Below are 22,854 nucleotides of genomic sequence, written 5' to 3'. Positions count from 1 at the left end.
GGTATAGACTGAATCAAGAACATTTAATCAACTTGAGTCCTTTCATTCCTCGCTAAGAAATTTCCTTCTTCACTAACTTTATTTAGTTAAACAAATCTTCCAAATATTTCCATAGTTCTTTTATTTTCTTTGCCATCACAAAGTAAACTGTGCTATAACTGCAAAATAATTATCAGATCAAATCTTACAGTATGCAAACATGGAAAAGTACTTAACTTGTATTTTTATTGTTACATTAACTCATAATGCCCTGCATGTTACTACAATGTAAAAGTAATCCAATATTCTTCTAATTCACTTTTCTTTTTAATGATGTTCCACAGTCATATTAAAAATTTCCAGTGAATCCACAGTTTAAAGGCAGCTTGGGAAATGGGGCTCGAGTGAGTTTCAAGGAAGTGCAAGAAACAGAACTTGGTGAGCTTTAAGGGATGCAGAACAAGGGGCTCCAATGAACTTCAAGGGAGTGGAGAGAATGCAGTTCCTGGTGAGTTTTACTGGAGTACGAGAAAAAGAAATCATCTGAGCTTAAAGTGAGTGTAGGAAGTAGAACGAGGCCAGTTGAAAGGGAGCATAGGAAACAAATTCCAATGAGCCAGTTGCCAGACTTTTGGTATTTCAGAATAATCAGATAGCAGACTATAAGAAAGTGACTAAAAATTTAAAATAGATTTTGATCAGCAGAATGTTCTTTGCACAGAAATGGAGATTTTTAATTGATCTGATTTTGTTCCTGTAAAAGTTATATATAATTCATGTTCCTCTTGTAAATGGCTCTTACGTGATGTTAGGTGCATGTGTTGTTCTGCAATAAGTTTTTCATTGCACCTATGTATACACACACTTGTACGTATGACAATAAACTTGGATTTGACATTTAATCTATTTTATTTCTCCTTTTTTAAGATGGGTATAATTCCCACTTGAGATAAATATCTTCTCTATGCACAAACGACTAGTAAATCTGGAGGCACAACCATATGGCAAAAAGGAATTGATATTTAGTCTTATAGGGTATACACACCCTATGGGTCTGATTAATCAGTGCAAAAGAGGGTAACCACATGCCCATGAGTAAAATAGGGATTTGGGAAAATATCATATTGATGCAGTTGAAAGAATGCTCTCCTGAACACTGTGAATAATGAAATTTACTTTGAGTCGACAGTATTTTATTTTGCTTTTAATTGCACTGAACAGGATCTACAATATGGAAATGCCATAGACAAGATTCTCCTATTTCGATACCTTGGAAACATCAAATTCAGATCTTTCAAATGAAGAATAAACTAATATATCACATCTCTTTTTCTTGTCAAATCTCAGACTCATCTGGATTTGATGAAGTTTCCAGATTTCTTTCATCAGGTAGGTAGGATACAATGATTACGCATTTCCTTATTTGTTGTTTCTTCCATTGGGTTTTCTTCAGGACTAACAGGCAAGTTACTTTCTTCAGTGGATTCCTCTACATCAGGTAAGTAACTTTCATTTCTTTGGGATTTCAGCACTGGATCTGCGACCAAAGTGGTTGCAAGTGGCTGGTCTGGGCTTGGATTTGAGCTCACAATTCTTTTGTGTAACTGTTCACAGGTTTCTGGACTCTTATAAGGTTCATCTACAATGTCAAGTTTTGGTCTGAGGTAATAAATCTCCCATCCTCCTCCTCTTCAGGGTCAATTGGATTTTCTTCCTCTTCGACCAACTGTCCATTCTTAGTACTCCTGTGAGTTCTGTACTTGTGAACAGGGCCTGGAGAAAGTTGTTCATCATCCTCAGAAGGAAAAAATCCACAAAAGAACAATAAATCCCTATGTAATGTTTGTATGGGCCCAGACTGGTTCTGAGGTTGTACCTTGTAGACAGGCAGATCACCAGCTTTGCTCCCCACGACATCGACTATTTCTTCCTATTTATCAGCAAGTTTGTTTTCACCTGGTGGGCACGTATTCCCTACCAGCACTTGGTCTCCTTCTTTCATCTTGGAGGCTGGCATGTTTGTCATATCTGGTCTGGTTTTGGTCTGCCATTTTCTGTGAGTTCCCTGAGTCTATCTTGAAACTTTTCTGAAGATAAGATTTTAAATGTTGTACATAGTGAGAGTGCAACATACCATGTCTGTCCTTCAAGGGCAGTCTGAATGCTAAGTCAAATGGAAGTGTGGGTTGTCATCCGAACACACGGACTAAAACCAGTCATCTCATTCCTAGTACAGGCAGTCCCCGGATTATGTACGAGTTCTGTTCCTGAGTCCGTCTTTAAGTTGGATTTGTACGAACGTCGGAACAAGTACATCCGGTATTATTTAGCTTCAGTTAGTCGAACGTTTGTCTTAGTATATAGTATATATTTTACCTTTCTATGCATATAAAACACTTAAGAAATGTATGTATTCCAATAATTAAACCACTGCATTGCTTAGTAATAATTGTAGCTTTTATCGGGGCAGGGCCTTTCAAATGCTCCATTATTCTTTAAAATTGTTCTGATCGTTAACCGACTGTTGCCTAACGCTTTTTCAATGACCGATGGCGTTTCACCTCTTTCCAAATGCTTTATTATTTCCACTTTATTTTCAATCGCGATCGCTTCCCGTCAATGGAACAGAAACACTGCAGGCATTGGGTCCCGAGCTCCGCCGGCTCCCGAGGTCCGCTGGGTCCTAACGACCACCGCACTGAGACAGGCCAAATGGGACAAGGGAGGGCTGTGCTGGGTTTGGGTATTTGATCCTCCACAATATTCCATGTGGGAATTTAAACTGGAGGTGGCTGTGTTTTTTTTTAAACGGTCGAGTTGTGAGCTCGAAATCAACCCGGCACGGATGGTATGGGAGTCACTGGATCGACAACAACCCGGCACGGGAGCAGTCTGTCAATGGATTGAACTCACGAACCTCTGTTCTCCAGCTTGACACTGATCTCACTGCGCCACCAGCCGACCGGAACGGGAGTGGGGAGCGGGGTCAGGGTCACTCTTACTAAGAACAATTTAAGCCAAATACAAAGTTAAACACTCAATGCGGACGGCATCGCGATCCGACTTAAAATGGCGGACGGCGTTCTCCTTCCTCGGTTCATAAGTACGAGTTGTCCGTAAGTCGGACGTTCGTAACTCGGGGACTACCTGTACAATATAAGCATAGACTAAAGGTTTCACAAGTTCTCGCCAGTGACTTTTATCTTTCATCTCCAGGGTTCCCAGCATATATTTAAGAGGGTCCTGTTAAACCTTTCGATAGGGTTTCCTCTAGAATGATATGGTGTAGTTCCGACTTTTTGAGTCCCAGCAATCTTATACAGCTCTTTAATCAAGTGGGATTTGAAGTCAGGCATACTATCACTGTGTAGGCGCTTGGGATAACCATAATATGCGATGAAATACTCCCATAGGCACTTTGCAACCACCTTGGCTTTTTGGATAGGTGTGGGAATAGCCAACACATATTTAGTAAAGTGATCAGTTATTACTAACACATTTTTTATGTTACTTTGATTAGGTTCTAAGGTAAGAAAGTCCATGTAGACCAGCTCACAATATTCACTAATGGAGCAGCTTTCTCAGGTAAGGTCTTTCTTTTTACACATCGACCATGTATTTTAATCTTGTGTTTCACATCAGCAGCCATCTTGGGCCAATAGAATCGGCTTCTGACTAAATCCAGGGTACAATCAGTACCCATGTGACCAAAGTCATCGTGAAGACTCTTAAGTACATCAGATTGAACCTTTTCAGGTAGAACAGGCTGGTATGTTGTTTTATCTCCAATACATCTTTTTCTGTAAAGCACTCTGTCAATGACGATGCCATTCTCTGAGAAAGTCTGGGGATTGAGTTTCTCACTGAAGGGAATGGTTTTTTCTCCAGTTTCTATCTGCTTGATGACTTCCCCTCTTCAAGGATCAGCTGCAAGTCTGTAATCTCAGCATCAGAGAGATGAGAAACGACTGGTAATCCCCCACATTGATCATCTTGTGTGTAACTGTCGGGTATAGAATCATAGATCATTACAGCACAGAACAGGCCCTTCGGCCCTTCTAGGCTGTGCTGACCCATTTTCTGCCTAGTCCCACTGACCTGCACCTGGACCATATTCCTCCATACCCCTCTCATCCATGTACCTGTCCAAGTTTTTCTTAAATGTTAAAAGTGAGCCCACATTTACCCTTCATCTGGCAGCTCATTCCACACTCCCACCCCTCTCTGTGTGAAGAAGCCCCCCCCCATGTTCCCTTTAAACTTTTCCCCCTTCACCCTTAACCCATGTCCTCTGGTTTTTTTCTCCCTTAGCCTCAGTGGAAAAAGCCTGCTTGCATTCACTCTATCTATACCCATCATAATTTTATATACCTCTATCAAATCTCCCCTCATTCTTCTACGCTCCAGGGAATAAAGTCCTAAACTAACCTTTCTCTGTAACTCAGTTTCTCAAGTCCTGGCAACATCCTCGTAAACCTTCTCTGCAGTCTTTCAATCTTATTAATATCCTTCCTGTAACTAGGTGACCAAAACTGCACACAATACTCCAAATTCAGCCTCACCAAAACATTCTAACTCTTATACTCAATACTTTGAGTTATAAAGGCCAATGTACCAAAAGCTCTCTTTATGACCCTATCTACCCGTAACACCACTTTTAGGGAATTATGTATCTGTATTCCCAGATCCCTCTGTTCTACTGCACTCCTCAGTGTTCTACCATTTACCTTGTATGTTCTACCTTGGTTTGTCCTTCCAAAGTGCAATACCTCACACTTGTCTGCGTTAAACTCCATCTGCCATTTTTCAGCCCGTTTTTCCAGCTGGTCCAAATCCCTCTGCAAGCTTTGAAAACCTTCCTCACTGTCCGCTACACCTGCAATCTTTGTATCATCAGCAAATTTGCTGATCCAATTTACCACATTATCATCCAGATCATTGATATAGATGACAAATAACAATGGACCCAGCACTGATCCCTGTGGTACACCACTAGTCACAGACCTCCACTCAGAGAAGCAATCCTCCACTACCACTCTCTGGCTTCTCCCATTGAGCCAATGTCTAATCCAATTTACTACCTCTCCATGTATACCTAGCAACTGAATCTTCCTAACTAACCTCCCATGCGGACCTTGTCAAAGGCCTTACTGAAGTCCATGTAGACATCCCTTCCCTTCATCTACTTTCCTGGTAACCTCCTAGAAAAATTCTAATAGATTGGTTAAACATGACCTACCATGCACAAAGCCATGTTGACTCTCCCTAATAAGTCCCTGTTTATCCAAATACATGTAGATCCTATCTCTTAGTACTCCTTCCAATAATTTACCTATTACTGACATCAAACTTACCAGCCTATAATTTCCTGAAATACTTTTAGAGCCTTTTTTAAACAACGGAACAACATGAGCTATCCTCCAATCCTCCAGCACCTCACCTGTAGATACCGACATTTAAAATATATCTGCCAGGACCCTTGCAATTTCAACACTAGTCTCCTTCAAGGTCCAAGGGAATACCCTGTCAGGTCCTGGGGGTTTATCTACTCTGATTTGCGTAAAGACAGCAAGCACCTCCTTCTCTTCAATCTGTATAGGTTCCATGACCTCACTACCTGTTTGCCTTATTTCCATAGTCTCCATGCCAGTTTCCTTAGTAAATACAGATACAAAAAAACCATTTAAGTTCTCCCCCATTTCTTTTGGTTCCATACATAGCCGACCACTCTGATCTTCAAGAGGACCAATTTTATCCCTTACTATCCTTCTGTTCTTAATATACCTGTAGAAGCTCTTAGGATTATCCTTTACCTTGACTACCAAAGCAACCTCATGTCTTTTTTTTTAGCCCTCCTGATTTCTTACTTAAGTATTTTTTTTGGCCTTTTTATACTCCTCAAACACCTTATTTGCTCCCTGTTGCCTATACACATCATACATCTCTCTCTTCTTCCTTATCAGAGTTCCAATATCCCTCGAGAAGCAAGGTTCCTTATTCTTATTCACTTTGCCTTTAATCCTGACAGGAAGATACAAGCTCTTGATTGCATTGTTAAGGATCCAACAAACGCAATGGCGACGTCTGTGGTAGGTTCTGTCTGTTGGGTAAGACAACGCTCTCATACGGCCTGTACAACGTCAGCGCTAACTTCAACCACATCACCCGAGTTCACCAGATGACCTTCAGTATACTTCATGACGCGTTCGCTCTCTTTCTGGGACTTTTTCACAAAGCAAGATCTTAGAGCTTTTGGGACATGCTTTGTCAACACTAATCCCTGCTTGTCCACAACAGGAATCACTTCTAGTTTAAAATGAGGCTTAGGAGTACCATAACATGACTGCCACTCACTCCATCTCTTTTCAGACTGTCTTCTCCTTTCTGCTACAAATACTGGATTGGGTTCATTGCAGCAAGTGCTGGCCATGTGCCCATCTTTGCCACATTTAAAACAGTACCAAGATTTTACACTTGGCTGTTTGTTAGCGGTTGTGGACTTTTGTTTATCTTTTGTGTCAGCCTTTCTTTTTAGTGGCTTATCACTTGCTGTCTTGGAGCTTGTTTTGTTTGGAGCTTGCTTCTGCTGTTTTGTAGCTTGTAGAGAGGCTAGTTGACTTTGAAGCTCAGCGATTTGTTTAGTTAGTTGAGAAGTAACTTAAGTTAGCTTTGCTATATCATCTTCTTGACAGACATCTGTGGTCTGAGCATGTTGTTTGACTGTTCCTAAATGCTGTTCCATGCATGCAGATCTGGAAGCATACTTGCCTTCCTCGGTGTGTAGAAATGTCAATAGCTCAGTAAATGATGGCAATTTTTGTTTTTTCTGTTATAGTTGCAGCTCTAAGATTGGGGAGCAGTCCCAAAATCCCCTACAAATGGCTTTAAGAGATGCTTGTTAGTTAGCCTCTTGTTAGTTTCAGCAACTCCACCTTGCTTTACAGTCAGAGTCAATGCTACCTGTAGCTTCTGAAGGTAGGCAGACGGTTTTTCACCCATGTTCTGTAACATGTTCATGAATTTGGCGAATAATTCATTACCGTTTTCCACAGTGCCAAAGGCTGAATCTAGGAGTTGTGGGTAAATAGCGGGTGAAGCTCCAGGGCTTATTGACTTGATAATGTTCTCTACTATACTTCTACAAAATTTTGCAAGAGTCTTTGGTGACATATCGAATCTCCTCAAATGCCTAATGAAGTAGAGTCACTGGCATGTCCACTTCATGATTGTGTAAATAAGTTGGGACCAGAACAGATCCTTGGAGAGGTTAACACCCAGGAGTTTGAAGCTATTCACCCTTTTTACTGATGACTCTTCAATGAGACTGGTGTGTGTTTTCCCAACTTCCATTTCCTTAAGTCCACAATCAATTCCATGGTCTTACTGATGTGACTGCGAGGTTGTTACTGCAACACCACTCAGCCAGCTCATCTTTCTCACTCCTGTACACCTCCCCGTTGCCATCTAAGATTTTACCACCTGCAAATTTATGAGTATTGTTTGAGCTGTGCTTGGCTACATAGTCATGAGCATAAAGAGAGAGAGAAGAGCATCCTTGAGGTGCAATTGTCAGTGAAGAGGGGATGTTATGACTGATCCATACTGACTGTGGTCACTCGATGAGGTAGTCAATAATCTAGTTGCAGATGGAAGTACAAGAGGCCAAGTACACCAAGTTTAAAAGTTTGGTGATTAATATTGAGGGGAAGATGGTATTAAATGACATGCTGTAATCAATAAACAGCAGCCTGATGTATGTTATGCTGTTAACTAGGTGTTAGTAAGTTTGCAGATGATATGAAAGTTGGCAGATCTGTAGATAGTGAAAAAGGTTGTCCAAGACTAAATGGGACATACTCTAAATCATTGGGAAATAGATAAAATGGTGGTAGATGGAATTTAATGCAAGTTTGAAGTAATGCCAAATTCTGGTAGGACATGATGTGATTGGCAGAGACCTTGGGAACATAATGTAGAAATTCCATGTGTTGCAAGTCCATAGCTCCCTGAAATTGGTAACACTGGTGGATAAAGCAGAAAAAAAGGCATTTGTTATGTGTGTCTTCGTGGGCCAAAGCGTTGAGCATAACAGTTGGGACGTCGTATTGCAGATGTAGAAACATTGGTTTGATTGCACTTACAGCATATGTTCAGATCTGGATACCACAGCACAGGATGTGGTAGCAATAGAGTAGGTGCAGAAGAGATTCACTAGTATCTAGTCTGGAGTACAAGGCTGTAGTTATAAAGAGAGATAAGATAATTTGGGTTTATTCTCACTGGAACACAAGAGGTTGACAGAAACATTGTAGCAGTTTATAAAATTATGAGGGGCATGAATAGGATACAGTAGATAGCCAGCATCTTTTCCCAGGACAGGACAGTCAAGAATTAGAGGGTACCATTTTGAGATGAGCGAGGATAAATTTAAAGGAAATAGGAAGGAAATGCTTTTATAATGGCAAATACCTGGAATGAGTTTCCTAAGATGGTAGTGGATACAATTACAAAATTTAAAAGATGCTTGGATAGGTATTTGGATAGGAAAAGTATATATTTTTCTAAATTACTGAATGTCTTAAACAGAACTTGCAGGTTCATAATGCAAATATTTATTGTTTGACTTAGAAATTAACAGTGCTATCACTACATATCCCAGAAACAGCACAGATGGGCCCACCTCATGCATGGCAATCGTGAATGCCTATCTATGTTAATCCTATTTGCTGGAATTAGGCATGTGGTGTCCAATTCTGTGGTATGCAGTGACATCACTCTTTAGTTCTAAGTCAAACAATAAATCATTGCATTATGAATCTATGAGTTCCCTTCAAAACGTTCAGTAAATTAGACAAATGTAATTTTATGCATTTCTTCATACCAATGATGATTAACAGTTCAAGTAATGGTAACTCCAGTGTTTTCTACTTGTTGACCCACACACTGAGCCTGGAAGTATGTAGCAATGGTACCCAAGAAACTGGTAACAAACAAAATAAAATTTACCCTTCAGCTGCAATGGGTCAGCCTATCTGCTGAAAGTTTGATCAGGTTTTAATCCAATCTTCTTAGTCCCTGTATTATTCGAGCATAAGCAGGGAATTATCCAAATGTTATCATCTTATATACATGCAGAGGCTTGAAGTAAATCTAAAGCTAAGTTAAAAGAATGTTCCAAGGGTACTTTTACCTTCTGGTTCAATATGAGCTGCAAATCACAAGGTAATTATTAGTCTAATCAGTAGAAGGATGAAACCGATGTAAAACAGTAAGTACTTACTTAGATCTTTTGTCACAATCACAGCAATTGCCACAATTGGGCCGTTGGAGGAATTAAATGCATCTGTTTGAATAGCGAACTTCACTGTGTTATGGGTGAATTTAAGATCTGGTAATTCTAAACGTGAGGAAGGTTCTGGAGGATCTATGAATAAATTGGATAGATAACACATTGCATTTAATAACTTGGACATATGATTAACGAAAGGAAGGACTTTAGAATATATGAACATTTGGGAAGAGACAAAAGAAAAATTGTTCCTCATTCATGAATTTATCTCTCTTGTTCTTCTCTCTCAATATCCTTCTTTTATTCCATCTTCAGAAAAAGATCTCAAATCCACTTACATTTCAATTCCTTTATCTGACAGCTCATTACAAAGTCTATTAATCTATGGATGAAAGGTTTCTGCTTGCATTTCCTTCTTGTTCCTATTTATAGAAACTGGATTCACTGTATTTCACTTATCAAAGACTTCATTTCACTACACCTTCAAGTCAGATGTAAAGGTGACGTGTGGAATAAATATACTGTATAACTCTATCCGTATACGTTTGGGACAATCTCAACTCAGTGATCTCAGAGACAACACAAAAGGCAGCTATTTTAAAGTCATTATTGTATTACCCAAATGGCCGATTAATGATTGGAAGTTGTGAGGTTTCTTAACACACCCTCAGATCTACCCTTCAGCTTGAATGGTCACCCTCAGCTGCCAATAACTTAACAAAGTGCTCTGTTTCATCTTCTTAAGGCTACGTTCACACTAGACCGGATAATTTTGAAAATGTCGGTTTCGTGTAAAAACGAAAGGCGTCCACACTAATCGTTTTTTAAAATACTTTCTGTCCACATTAAAACAGACATATCGGCGAATCTCCTCCTACTGGGCATGCGCAGGACACATCTACCGAAAACAAGCGACGTGTTTGGTGTTGAATCTCACCGTGAAAGACTTGGTGCGCGTTTGTGCAGTTGCAGACTAGAAAAACTTAAACAACAGACAGCTGTTGGCTCTTGTGCAGGAGGACTTAAAACTAGAAAAAACAAATACTGGAGCCTATGGAGGCAACCGACAGGGAGTTCACGGACAGTATGACCCGGCTGACGACGAACATTGAAAAACTGACTAACTCTGTTGCATTAATAAAGCCCCTTGTTAAATGTATAAAACATGTCGGCATCAGTATTATCTTGTATTTCCATACAATGTTACATTAGGCAGTTGTAGGCCTCCGTTAGTCTTGATAGACCATGGATTTGCACCTTGAAAAGTTTCCAGGGCGCAAGCCTGGGCAAGATGATTTTTTTAATGGAAGACTGGCAGTTGCCCAAGTTGCAAGTCTCCCTTCTCCACACCACCAAGGGTATTAGGACCCATACAGCTTGGCACTGGTGTCATCGCAGAGCAATGTGTGGTTAAGTGCCTTGCTCAAGGACACACATGCAGCCTCAGCCAAGGCTCGAACTAGCGACCTTCAGATAACTAGACAAACGCCTTAACCACTTGGCCATGCGCCAACATATTAGGCTGTTACACATCTATTGTCAGAGAAGTACTTGCATAAATAGGTAAACCACCTTCATACGAGCAAGGACAGAAAACAGTGAGTTATTTATTCAGTAAGTTATGGGTCAAAGTATTTGGTGAGTATATTTCTAACTCTTCTGGCTTCAGTTTTGATGCCGTCTGTTCTGAAATTGTTAAGTTGCGTTCAAGAAAACAATGAAATGGCGCGCTGCCGTCACCATCTGTTCTGGCACGTCATGACAGCATTTTTAGATTTCTCCGGTTACCCCATCCACACTGCTCTGCCCAAGCGGCATTTTCAAAATTACACACTCTGGAGAGCGTTTCTGAAAATCTCCGTTTTCGGGGGACGAAAACGCCGTTTTAGTGTGGACAGAGGATAAAAACAAAAAGAAAAAGCTTCAGTTATGGATTTATGCAGTCTAGTGTGGACGTAGCCTAAGTCCAACACAATTCTAACACCAGGCGGACTCTGAATTTCATGGCTTCTCTGCTTTTTAATAGGCATCCGTTAGTCTCATGAGACCATGGATTTGCGGCTTGGAAGGTTTCCAGGGCACAGGCCTGGGCAGGGTTGTATGGGAGACCGGCAGTTGCCCAAGCTGCAAGCCTTCCCCTCTCCATGCCACTGATGTTGTCCAAGGGAAGGGCACTAGGACCCAAGCAGCTTGGCACCGGTGTCGTCGCAGAGCAATGTGTTGTTAAGTGCCTTGCTCAAGGACACAACACGCTGCCTCAGCTGAGGCTCGAACCAGTGACCTTCAGATCACTAGACCAATGCCTTATCCACTAGGCCATGCGCCAACACATAGCTTTTTAATATAGGCTAAATTTTATGACCAATGCCCATGAACCCAGCTTAAAGAATTTCAGAATTAAAAATATTTGCCTTTCTGAATGATGTTTAGTTTAGAGCCATTAACAATAGAATTGAAAAAGAGAGCATAAAGATATTTATAGCAAGCAAACTGTAGAGATATTCATTGGCTTAGATTAGAAAAATTCAATAGTTATTCCAAAGCATCAGCCAATTTTTGAATAGTAGTGTCTCAACTATTCCCCATTTCATATTGCAGCAATTCAAGCATATTCAAGTGCATGTTGATAACCATAACCATGCCCCAAATCATGACCTCCTCCTACCTTACTCCCTTTCCATAAGACTATAAGACATAGGAATAGAATTAGCCATTCGGCCCACTGTGTCTACTCCACCATTCGCTCTTGGCTGATTTATTTTCCCTTTCAACCCCATTCTCCTATCTTCTCCCCATAACCTTTGATGCCTCTATTAAACAAGTTCCTATCAACCTCCGCTTTAAATATACCCTAATGACTTGGCATTCATAGCCATCTGTGGCAATGAATTCCAAAGATTCATCACCCTCTGGTGAAAGAAATTCCTTCTTATCTCTGTTCTAAAGGGATATCCTTCTATTTTGGAGCTGCATCTTCTGGTCCTTGACTCCTACTATTGGAAACATCTATTGCACATCTACTCTACTGAGGCCTTTCAATATTCGGTAGGTTTCAAAGAGTTCCTCCAACTCACTTCTTGTTGCTACCTTCCTGTCCATTAAATGGGTGCCATGGTAATGCAGTGGTTAGCACAATACTATTAAAGCTCAAAGCATCGGAGTTTGGAGTTCAATTGCAAGGATTCTGTTCATCTTCCCTGTGGAATGCATGGGTTTTCTCTGGGTGCCCTGGTTTCCTCTCAGAGCCCAAAGACATACTGGTTAGTAGGTTAATTGGTCATTGTAAATTGTCCTGAGATTAGGCTAAGGGTAAATCAGGGTTTACTGGTAGCATAGCTTGAAGGGCTGAAAGGTCCTATTCCTCACTGGATCTTAAAAAATAAGTAGAATGAATGCTAGAAAGTGGTGAGGCTAAAATTTATGACTACGCAGTCCTAGCATCCACAAAGAACTACAAAATCTATGAAAACACTACATAATGTGGAAGAGATAGAAGGTATATACAAATATTAACCAAATCCAGACAAGTTTCAAGTCAGAAACTGCCAATTCCATAATGCTGGTAATGAGGAATTACTGCATTTTGAGAGATTCTGTCCTTTAGAAAAGACATTTGATGGGCATTAATTATAAACGTTTGTAGCTTAGGTCAGTATTTCAGGAGGATAAAGGCATCCTTCTAGAGTCCAGGCAATACTGCCCCCTAAACTTACTCCTTAATGTTTCCCTTTTCTGTTGCCTCACCTATGCTTTATTCTTTCATTAATAATGCAGTGAGTGTCTATAATTAAGAGTTTAAAATAAATGATTTGGCAGAAGGGGAACAAGGGGAAAAAAAACAAACAAAAATGGTGCTAGAGGTCTGGGAAACATTGACATGAAAATAAAAGGAAATCCAAACAGTGGAAAGATTACATAGGAGCAAAATGAAGAGCAGGCTAAAAACCAAAACAATTCAAGAAACTGAATTTAACTTAAGGGAATAGAAATGGGATCTGGCATGGGTGCACTGGAAAAATGCATGTATTAGACAGAAAATAAATTAAGCATTTGCATCCTTCATAAAGAGGACTAGTCAGGAACAGACTAAATACCTACATTCAAATGTAATTAAAATTGTACAAAACAGAGGATCTGAACAACTAGAAAAACTAACCTTACAAACTTAGAGTGAAAGAAGTGTTCCATTCATAAAACAGCACAGATTTTAACAGAGTGTAATACACGCCTAGAGGAAGTGACAAAAGAAGTAAATCATAGATGTTATTGGATAACACAAAAAATGATTGCAAAGGAAAGGATGGTCCAAAGAGGAAACCTGTGGAAGCAGAGTGCATAGCTGTATTACTGAGTAACTACTTCTGCCTTCATAAAATAATAGTATGTCACCAAAGGCACCATAAAGGAAGAGATATAGGCTAAAATAAATAAGAGGTAGAAAGAGTTCACTTACTATTAACACCAGACATGCAACTTGTACTAACTGGTGTACTCGGGGAACCACATGATAGGGTGGTGATGCTCACAACATACTTTGTAAAGAATGTGACATTCATTAGCTTGAAATCATCTGTTTGATTTGAAGTACAACTTGCACTAGTTTCATTAATAACATTAGTGGAGTCATCTTTTGCTTGAAGATCAAAGCCTCTGTTCAGTCCAATTGGACAAGCCCAATTCAAAATGAGCATGGAGTTGCGATCCACTCCTTTACAATGCAGAGAAGAAGGACTAATTGCAGCAGCATCTATAGGAAACAAAAGCTCATATTAGTATAACAATGAAAATGTTTTCCCATTGAATTTTCCCATGATTTTTTGGCCTTCTGCTTTCTTTATTTCCTCTGCAAGGAATTATTTGTTTAGATAAACAATTCAAGGTATTAACTGCCTTTCAATTCCTTGTGAGATCTGCATGTATGAATCTAGCTAACAGGACTTGACAATCTGTTTAACCATTGCAGGAAAAACCATAGTTGTGCCTAATTCATAGATTACTGGACAATTGATGCAGGGAAACATGACTGTTTCTCTTTTCTGATCTGTGGCCTAGGGTTTCCAGGATTAATTATACTGTAGCATTTTCTAGGTGCAGCACTTACCTTCAGTGAGAATGAATAAAAAAGGGAAACTTTTGATCCTTCAACAGTATGAGCTGTTTATTTGGTATTCTATTTGTGCACCTTTAGAATGGATTAGATTACTTAGCTAATTAATAAAATAATATGTAATTATTTGATTATGCAAATAGAAGATCAATTAGTTAAGAGAGAAAGGTATTTGCCTGGGTGATCATTGTTAATCGGATCCTGTGTGCATCTGTTTTGCAAATTTTTCATCCATTATCTAAAACCTGAAGACTCAACATGTTTATCCAATTCAGGGAGATTGAAGCACTTGAGGTTGTAGTAAAACTAAGGGCTGAACATATTAAACACCAGGTGGACTTCAGTAGACTTTAAAGTTGGGCAGTAAAGGATCTGATGAAATCCAGTTTTAAGAAATACAATCCTTTACATGGCATAAACATAAAACAGGAAAGGGCCATAACTACATGGAGAATGGATAGATACATCGGAAAAGTGTGAAAATAATGTGAGGATAGTATGCAGTGTTTGCTGATAGAATAAAACAAATCAAAATACTAGACTGTATTGCTGAGTCAGCAATTATTTCTGATACTTTTTTTTGTTTTCTTAGTTCAAGAAATGAGGCTGATTATAGAGTTCCCATTGTCCTCTAGCAGAAATTAGCACTGGTAGGGACAGAGCCCAAATATTCTATCTGAATGGATCAGTACCATGTTAAAATTGACTTCACCAATGCCTTCCTAAAGTAGTAATAAATAATCTGAAGAATTATCAGATGAAATGATGGATACACTAGTTAGGGATAGATAAGCAGGAAAATCTCTAATAATCTGCTGTCCCATTGTTTGGAAATCCAAATGGATTGGTACTAGGTTAATCAGGTGTGATTCCTATATTCTTCTTAGTGAACTGGGGCCCAGGATCTTACATTCCTTCCAGCACATCATGGCTCTAGTTCCCTTCAGCACATTGGAGCCCCAGTTCCTTCTCTCCCTTTAAGCTAACCCGGTTATGTTTCCCTTATTCTCTTTAAACTCACTGGGAGCACCATTTCTGTATTCTGTTGAAAATTAAGGGGTTCAGATAAAAATTGATATACCACTGTGAAACATCTGAAATGAAATGGGGAATTAAAAGTGAGTTAGATTTTAATTGAAAAACCATCTAATGCTCTGGGAAATCCGGCATTTGGGGACCAACAAAATCCCAAAGGTGTCAGATTAAAGTAATTTTACTGTAACTGGGACTTTAATACTTACTTGTGCACTGAGATAACATGATCGAATTGCTTTCTGTGCCATCGGCTGCCAGGGTGTAGATGGTGAATGTGAAATTATCTCCAGGGTTCAAGCCATCAAAAAGCACATTGCGATCCCTGACTGTTTTGTTGGAATGTGTATTTCCAATGTGTAGTTCCACTCTGTACTTGTACGTATTCTGGTACCCACGTGGCTCATCCCAGGTTAGATTTATTGAGCTGTTGCTCGTTTCCGAAACATTAAATTTGTTAACAGGATTTGGTTCTGGAAATAAAACTTTATGTTAAGATCATCACATCTTTTTGTTCCATTGTCTAATATTCCTCCCTCAGCATTGTCAACTCCTTACCAATGAGTAATAAGCTGCTGTTAAAGCTCTGCCAGTGGGATTCTCAGATGGTTACATAGTTAGGAAGTCTATTTCTCCTTTCAACCAGTGTATTCTCAAAATTGGGCACACTTCTGCTGATCAGTTGAGAATACACTGCTCTGGGGCATTTTGGGCATAGGTGGTAGATATGACATATAAGTTGAAATATTAAAAAAACAAATGGGATTTCAATATTCACCTGCTGCCCAAAATCAGACTCTACCATTATAGTTACTGTGCCCATTATTAACTATGGATAAATGTTATCTTTATTTGTCATATGTACTTGAAACATACACTGAAATGTGTTGATTGTGTCAAATCAAATCAGAAATGATTGCACTGGGCAGCCTGTAACTGTCTTAATAGTCATCATATAACACGGAAACAGGCCCTTCAGCCCAACTGGTCCATGCTGACCACAGCATCCTCCCTGCCAGTTCCAGTTGCCCGTATGAAGCACATAACGTTCCAAGCCCTTCCCCTCCATATAGTTATCCAAATGCCTTACAAATGTTGCAATTGTACCTGCCTTTTCCTCTGGCAGCTCATTCCTGGTACTCACCATCTTCTGTGCGAAGAAGTTACCTCTCAGTTCTTTTTAACTCGCTCTCAACTTGTATCTGTGGCCTGTAGTTTAAGGCTCTCTAACTATGGGGAAAAGGCTTTGACCATCCACCTTATCCATACCACCACAATTTTATCAATTCTATGATATTTGTCTTATTCTACAATAAATAAAGATCCAGTGAGGCCAACTGTTCCCTATAACTCAGGCTCTCTAGTTCAGGCAGCATCTGTGTAAATTCCTTCTGACCCTCTCCAGTTTGACAAAGTACTTCCAGTGCCAACATAACATGCCCACAATTCACTAGTCCTAACCGTACATCTCTGGAACGTGAAGGGAACGGGAACACCTGGGAGAACCCACACGGTCACAGGAGAATGGACAGACTCTTTATAACCCCCATCATACAGCTGTAAGGCGTTGTACTAGTCGTTACTCTACTGTGTCACCTCAGAAATTACATTCACTCCGATGAAATGTACTGTAGGAAGTAAAGCGAATGTCAAATATTTTCCTTCATGTAATCAAACAAAACATTTCAGCTTTGCAGGCGAAGAATATAGGCACTTACTTGTGTAGACAGATATTGTCACAAAGCTGCTGTTCAAATTCTGAAGAATATTGGTAAGAACAGTTATGGTGTAATTAGTTCCAGAGCTAAGATTAAATATAGCCGATTTATTTTCTTTTTCTCTATAAGTTATACTATTTGATGCTTGAGCCATTTGGTAGCTGACAATAAAAGTGTATTCTCCCAGATTCATATCTTCTGGTTTCTCCCAGCTAAAATGAAGTGATGAATTAGTGACAGCGGTCACTACTATGTTTCTGGGTGGTGAAGGAACTGTGAGAGAAAGAAAATTACATCATGGTAAATTTTGTTTGGAAAATGAATACAATTTACATCCTTTCACTGTGTCATGGGCAGAGTTCCCTGAAAATTGTTGATGGAGTTTTCCATGAACTAGACTGAAATACCCTCAACGGGCCAGTCTAGTGTGAAAGGGGACTTTACAATGCGCTGAAAGCATTGTACTTTAAACATAAGTATATAAGAAATGGCATAGGAGTAGACCATTCATCCCCTGAACATCAATTTCCTGCTTTCTTCATTACGCAATGTACAGAAAATTCCAATAATCTGTCCTCCAACTTTTCATCAAATGGAATGGTTTTATCATTCTGGTTTTATTCTCCAAATTCTATTTAAGCTCACTGGGTTTCCAGTTCTTGCAGTCCCCTTAAATTCATTGAGTCTCTGTTCTAATGCTCCTTTCAAATTTACTGGATCCTTATCCCCACACTCTGTGGTGAACTACATATACCTGTCTGGACATGCCCCCCCTGCTGACTGCTCCTGTGGCTCCTCCCACAGACCCCGGTATAAAGGCGATTGGAGACACTGCCCCGGCCTCAGTCTCCAGGATGTAGTGTGGTGGACATTTGCTGCTTGTTCTTTCTTCCAGCCAATAAAAGCCTAAATCTCGCCTCACGTCTCCGAGAGTTATTGATGGTGCATCAATTTTATTGGCTAGAAGTTTTAAAACATGGAGAGTATTTTACATCCGGAAAAATTAGACTTGAACCCCCAAGCTCCAGAAGCAGCTCTTGCCTTTGAACTCTGGCTTGCATGCTTCCAATCATACTTGGAAGCGATTCCAGTGAATGAGCCTGCCACAATGTACAAAATCCTCCTTTCCAGAGTAAGTCCGAAAGTATTCTCCCTTATCAGAGACCTGCTGACCTACCAAGGGGCACTGGACACCCTCAAAAGACAGTACCTGCGGCCGTTGAACACCGTCTACGCAAGACATCGCTTAGCGACGCAGTGACAGCGACCCGGCGAGTCAAGCAGGGAGTTTCTCCGAGTCCTACAGACACTTGTGCGGGCTTGCAACTACAATGGACTGATGGCGAAACAACATTCGGAGCTGCTGGTAAGAGACGCCTTCGTTACGGGGACCAGGTCAGTGTACGTGCGCCAGCGGCTGCTGGAAAATGCCGATCTTACCTTACGCTCGGCGATCGAGACGGCCGACACGCTGGAGGCTGCTTTGCACAACACTGACGCTGTCCAGCCGCGTGATCCTCCGCCAGTTACGTGGACACTGCAGACCCCGCCACCCGCGAGCGAATCCACCACTGCCGCTGCCAGTCACGAGTCCACAAACTCCCCGAAACCGACCACAGCTGCTGCCAGTCACGAGTCCACAAACTCCCTGAAACCGACCACAGCTGCTGCCAGTCGCAAGTCCACGCAGTGTTACTTCTGCAGACTTGAAAAGCACCCCCAAAAACGCTGTCCGGCCTGAGAAGCTATCTGCTCCAGCTGCAGAAAGAAGGGCCACTTCGCCAAGGTCTGTAAGTTGGAACCACGAGCGGGGTCGGGCAGCGCTGCGTGTGAGGCATGGGGGCCGCCATCTTGGTCGCTGCCATCTTGCTTGCCCGCCTCGTGCGAGGCATGGGGGCGGCCATCTTGCCTGCCCGCCTCGTGCGAGATATGGGGGCGGCCATCTTTGTTGGCGCCACCTCGCCCTGCCCCCGACCCATGGGTGCTTACCGGGCACCAAGACGGCGGTTCAACTCTGGCCTCCGTAACCCTCGACCAAAGCGCCCCACACCAGCTTGCAAGGTCAATAATGGACATCCTGGTGGAGGGGCACAGGACTAGCTACCTGTTTGACACGGGCAGCACTGAGAGTTTTATTGACCCGGACACAGTGCAACGCTGCGGACCCGTGACACGGCCCGTAAGCCAGAGGGTCACCATGGCTTCTGGGTCGCATTTCACAGACATCCGGGTGGGTTGTGTAGCGACATTGGTGGTGCAAGGCACAGAATATCGGGACTTTGCGCTACTGGTCATGCCTCAACTGTGCGCGCCTGTGGTATTGGGGCTGGACTTACAGAGCCACCTCGAAAGTGTGACTATGGCATATGACAGGCCCATCCCACCACTCACTGTCAGGAATCCTCAGTTTTGTGGGACTTTGTCATATAACCCGCTATTGACCACACACACACACCAACCCGCACATCCCACCCAGCACCATGCCGACAGCCGCGCTACTGACACCATTTGCAGCCTCTCCACCCTCAAGATCCCTCCCCCACCGCTGTTCGCCAACCTGACCCCCGACTGTAAACCTGTGGCAACTAAAAGCAGGAGGTACAGCGCGGGGGACAGGGCCTTTATTCAGTTGGAGGTGCAGCGGCTGCTCAGGGAGGGGATCATTGAGCCAAGCACAAGTCCTTGGAGGGCCCAGGTGGTTGTTGCTCGGACTGGGCAGAAAAATAGGATGGTCATGGACTATAGCCAGACCATCAATAGGTTCACGCAACTTGACGTGTACCCCCTACCCCACATCGCGGATATGGTCAACCAGATACCTCAGTACAAGGTGTACTCGACCATAGATCTGAAATCCGCTTATCATCAGCTCCCCATCCGCCCAGAGGACCGCCCCTACACCGCCTTTGAGGCGGGCGGCAGGCTCTATCACTTCCTGCGCGTCCCCTTCGGTGTCACAAATGGTGTCTCTGTCTTCCAGAGGGAAATGGACTGGATGGTGGACCATTGCCAACTGAAGGCCACATTTCCCTACCTGGATAACATCACCATCTGTGGTCACAACTGGCCGGATCACAACACCAACCTCCAATGATTTTTCCAAGTGGCCAAAGCTCTGAACCTTACTTATAACAGGGACAAGTGTGTGTTCGGAACCACCCGACTCGCTATCCTTGGGTATGTCGTGGAGAACGGGGTCATTGGCCCTGATCCCGACCATATGCGCCCCCTGTTAGAACTCCCTCTTCCCACCACCCTCAGAGCCCTCAGACGGTGCCTGGGCTTCTTTTCCTATTACGCCCAATGGGTCCCCCATTACGCAGACAAGGCCCACCCCCTGGTCAAGTCTACCACTTTTCCCCTCTCTGCCGAGGCCTGCGCGGCCTTCAGCTGCATGAAAGGGGACATTGCCAAAGCAACGATGCATGCGGTGGACGAGACCATTCCCTTCCAAGTAGAGAGTGACGCCTCCGATTTTTCGCAGGTTGCTACCCTCAGTCAGGCAGGCAGGCCAGTAGCATTCTTTTCTCGTACCCTTCAAGGCCCTGAAATTCGGCACTCCGCGGTGGAGAAAGAAGCCCAGGCCATAGTGGAAGCTATTAGGCACTGGAGGCACTATCTCGCCAGCAAAAGGTTCACCTTGCTGACCGACCAGCGCTCAGCTGCGTTCATGTTCAGCAACCAACAGCGGGGCAAAATCAAAAATGATAAAATTTTGCGGTGGAGAATAGAACTCTCCACCTACAACTATGATATCCTGTACCGGCCTGGAAGGCTCAATGAGCCCCCTGATGCCCTATCGCGGGGAGCGTGTGCCAGCGCACAGCTCGACCAGCTATACGCCCTTCATGCACATCTTTGCCATCCGGGGGTCACCCGATTTTACCATTTCGTGAAAGCCCAGAACCTGCCTTACTCCCTTGAGGACATCAGGACGATGACCAGGGACTGCCAAGTCTGTGCTGAGTGCAAACTGCACTTCTACCGTCCTGAAAAGGCACAACTTATCAAGGCCACCCGCCCCTTTGAGCGACTGAGTATTGACTTTAAGGGCCCCCTTCCCTCCACCGACCGCAATGTCCACTTTCTCAACATTATCGACGAGTACTCGCGGTTCCCTTTTGCTATTCCCTGCCCCGACACCACTGCCACATCCGTCATAAAAGCCCTGCACCAGCTCTTCACTCTGTTCGGATATCCCTGCTATATCCACAGTGATAGAGGGTCGTCCTTTATGAGTGACGAGCTGCGCCAGTACTTGCTAGCTAGGGGCATTGCTACTAGTAGGACCACGAGCTATAATCCCCGGGGAAATGGTCAGGTGGAGAGGGAGAATGCCACAGTGTGGAAGGCCACACTTTTAGCCCTTAAGTCAAAAGGGTTGCCGGTCTCTCGATGGCAGGAGGTCCTCCCCGAGGCACTCCACTCTATCCGCTCCCTGTTATGTACGTCCACCAATGCCACCCCTCACGAGCGCCTATTTTCTTTTCCCAGGAAGTCTGCCACTGGGACCACCCTACCAGCTTGGCTGACGTCCCCAGGGCCAGTGCTGCTCCGGAAACGTGTGCAGAGCAATAAATACTCCCCGCTGGTCGAGAGGGTTCACCTACTACATGCGAACCCCCAGTATGCCTACGTGGTCTTACCTGATGGGCGGGAGGACACGGTCTCCGTCCGCGACCTGGCGCCCACAGGAGCAGTAGACCACTACCCCGAACACTCCACGGTAACTATGAACCCTGTACCCGAGGTGACACCGCGCACACCGAGCCCGACACAGATTCCTCACAACACTCCCATACCGGGCGCCTCGCACACGCATATACCAGGCACGTCGCACATGCATGAGGGATCACTGACGCCTAGTGGGCTGATACCTCCAGTCAGGCCGGAACCAGCACAGCCTCCGTCTCCGGTGCAATCTCCACTGGCACCTGTGCAATCTCCACCGGCACCTGTGCAATCACAGACGGTGCTACGTAGATCGCAGCGACAGATTCGACCACCTGATAGACTTAACCTGTAAATATACTTGTAAGAAACTTCGCCCCATGGGGACTCTCTTTTAAAACAAAGGGGGGGTGAATGTGGTGAACTACATATACCTGTCTGGACACGCCCCCTGCTGACTGCTCCTGTGGCTCCTCCCACTGACTGTGGCTCCTCCCACAGACCCCGGTATAAAGGCGATTGGAGACACAGCCCCGGCCTCAGTGTCCAGGATGTAGCATGGTGGTCTTTTGCTGCTTGTTCTTTCTTCCAGCCAATAAAAGCCTATATCTCACCTCACGTCTCTGAGAGTTATTGATGGTGCATCACACTCCCACAAAACTGAATGAGCCTATTTTATGCTTCCTTAAAGTTCTCTAGACACCATTCCCGTGCTCACTTTAAAATCATGCAGGAACAATTTTCCATGCTTACTCTGGACTCTCCGGTGTCCTGTTCTCACAGTCTGTCACCAGGCCGCTAGTTCCTGTACTCCCTTTAAACCTGTCTCCTCACTGGGTAATTTATTATATTATTGTGTCACTTCTAAAAAGGTGAAATAAAGTATGTTGGGTGGACTACTATGAGGAGTAACATTCAACAGAAAAGAAAATCTGTCCATCGGCGTGTCACCAGTACAGTATTGAGAGTGCTGGATTATTATAAATTTTAATATTACTTAAAAATCTGTCATTCTGGAGTGAATATAGCTCTGCCTCTAGAGGTCTCTGCAGTCTCTC

General features: G+C 42.9%; 1 protein-coding gene across 1 annotated transcript in view; it reads right to left on the bottom strand.

The window, feature by feature from the left end:
- The window catches only part of ptprja (protein tyrosine phosphatase receptor type Ja), a 76,547-nt gene that overhangs the window by 36,072 nt on the left and 17,621 nt on the right, over positions 1-22,854 (bottom strand). Inside the window, exons 7-10 of the mRNA XM_073050054.1 lie at positions 17,126-17,398; positions 15,617-15,880; positions 13,722-14,015; positions 9,260-9,403 (exon numbers count right to left, since the gene is read on the bottom strand). Coding sequence (XP_072906155.1) covers positions 9,260-9,403; positions 13,722-14,015; positions 15,617-15,880; positions 17,126-17,398 — 975 coding nt within the window. The remainder of the gene's footprint in view (positions 1-9,259; positions 9,404-13,721; positions 14,016-15,616; positions 15,881-17,125; positions 17,399-22,854) is intronic.

Source organism: Hemitrygon akajei, chromosome 6 (genome assembly GCF_048418815.1).
Source record: "Hemitrygon akajei chromosome 6, sHemAka1.3, whole genome shotgun sequence".
Classification (NCBI taxonomy): domain Eukaryota; kingdom Metazoa; phylum Chordata; class Chondrichthyes; order Myliobatiformes; family Dasyatidae; genus Hemitrygon; species Hemitrygon akajei.
Note: the sequence above shows the minus strand (reverse complement) of the source record. Positions and strands in the feature narration are given on the sequence as shown.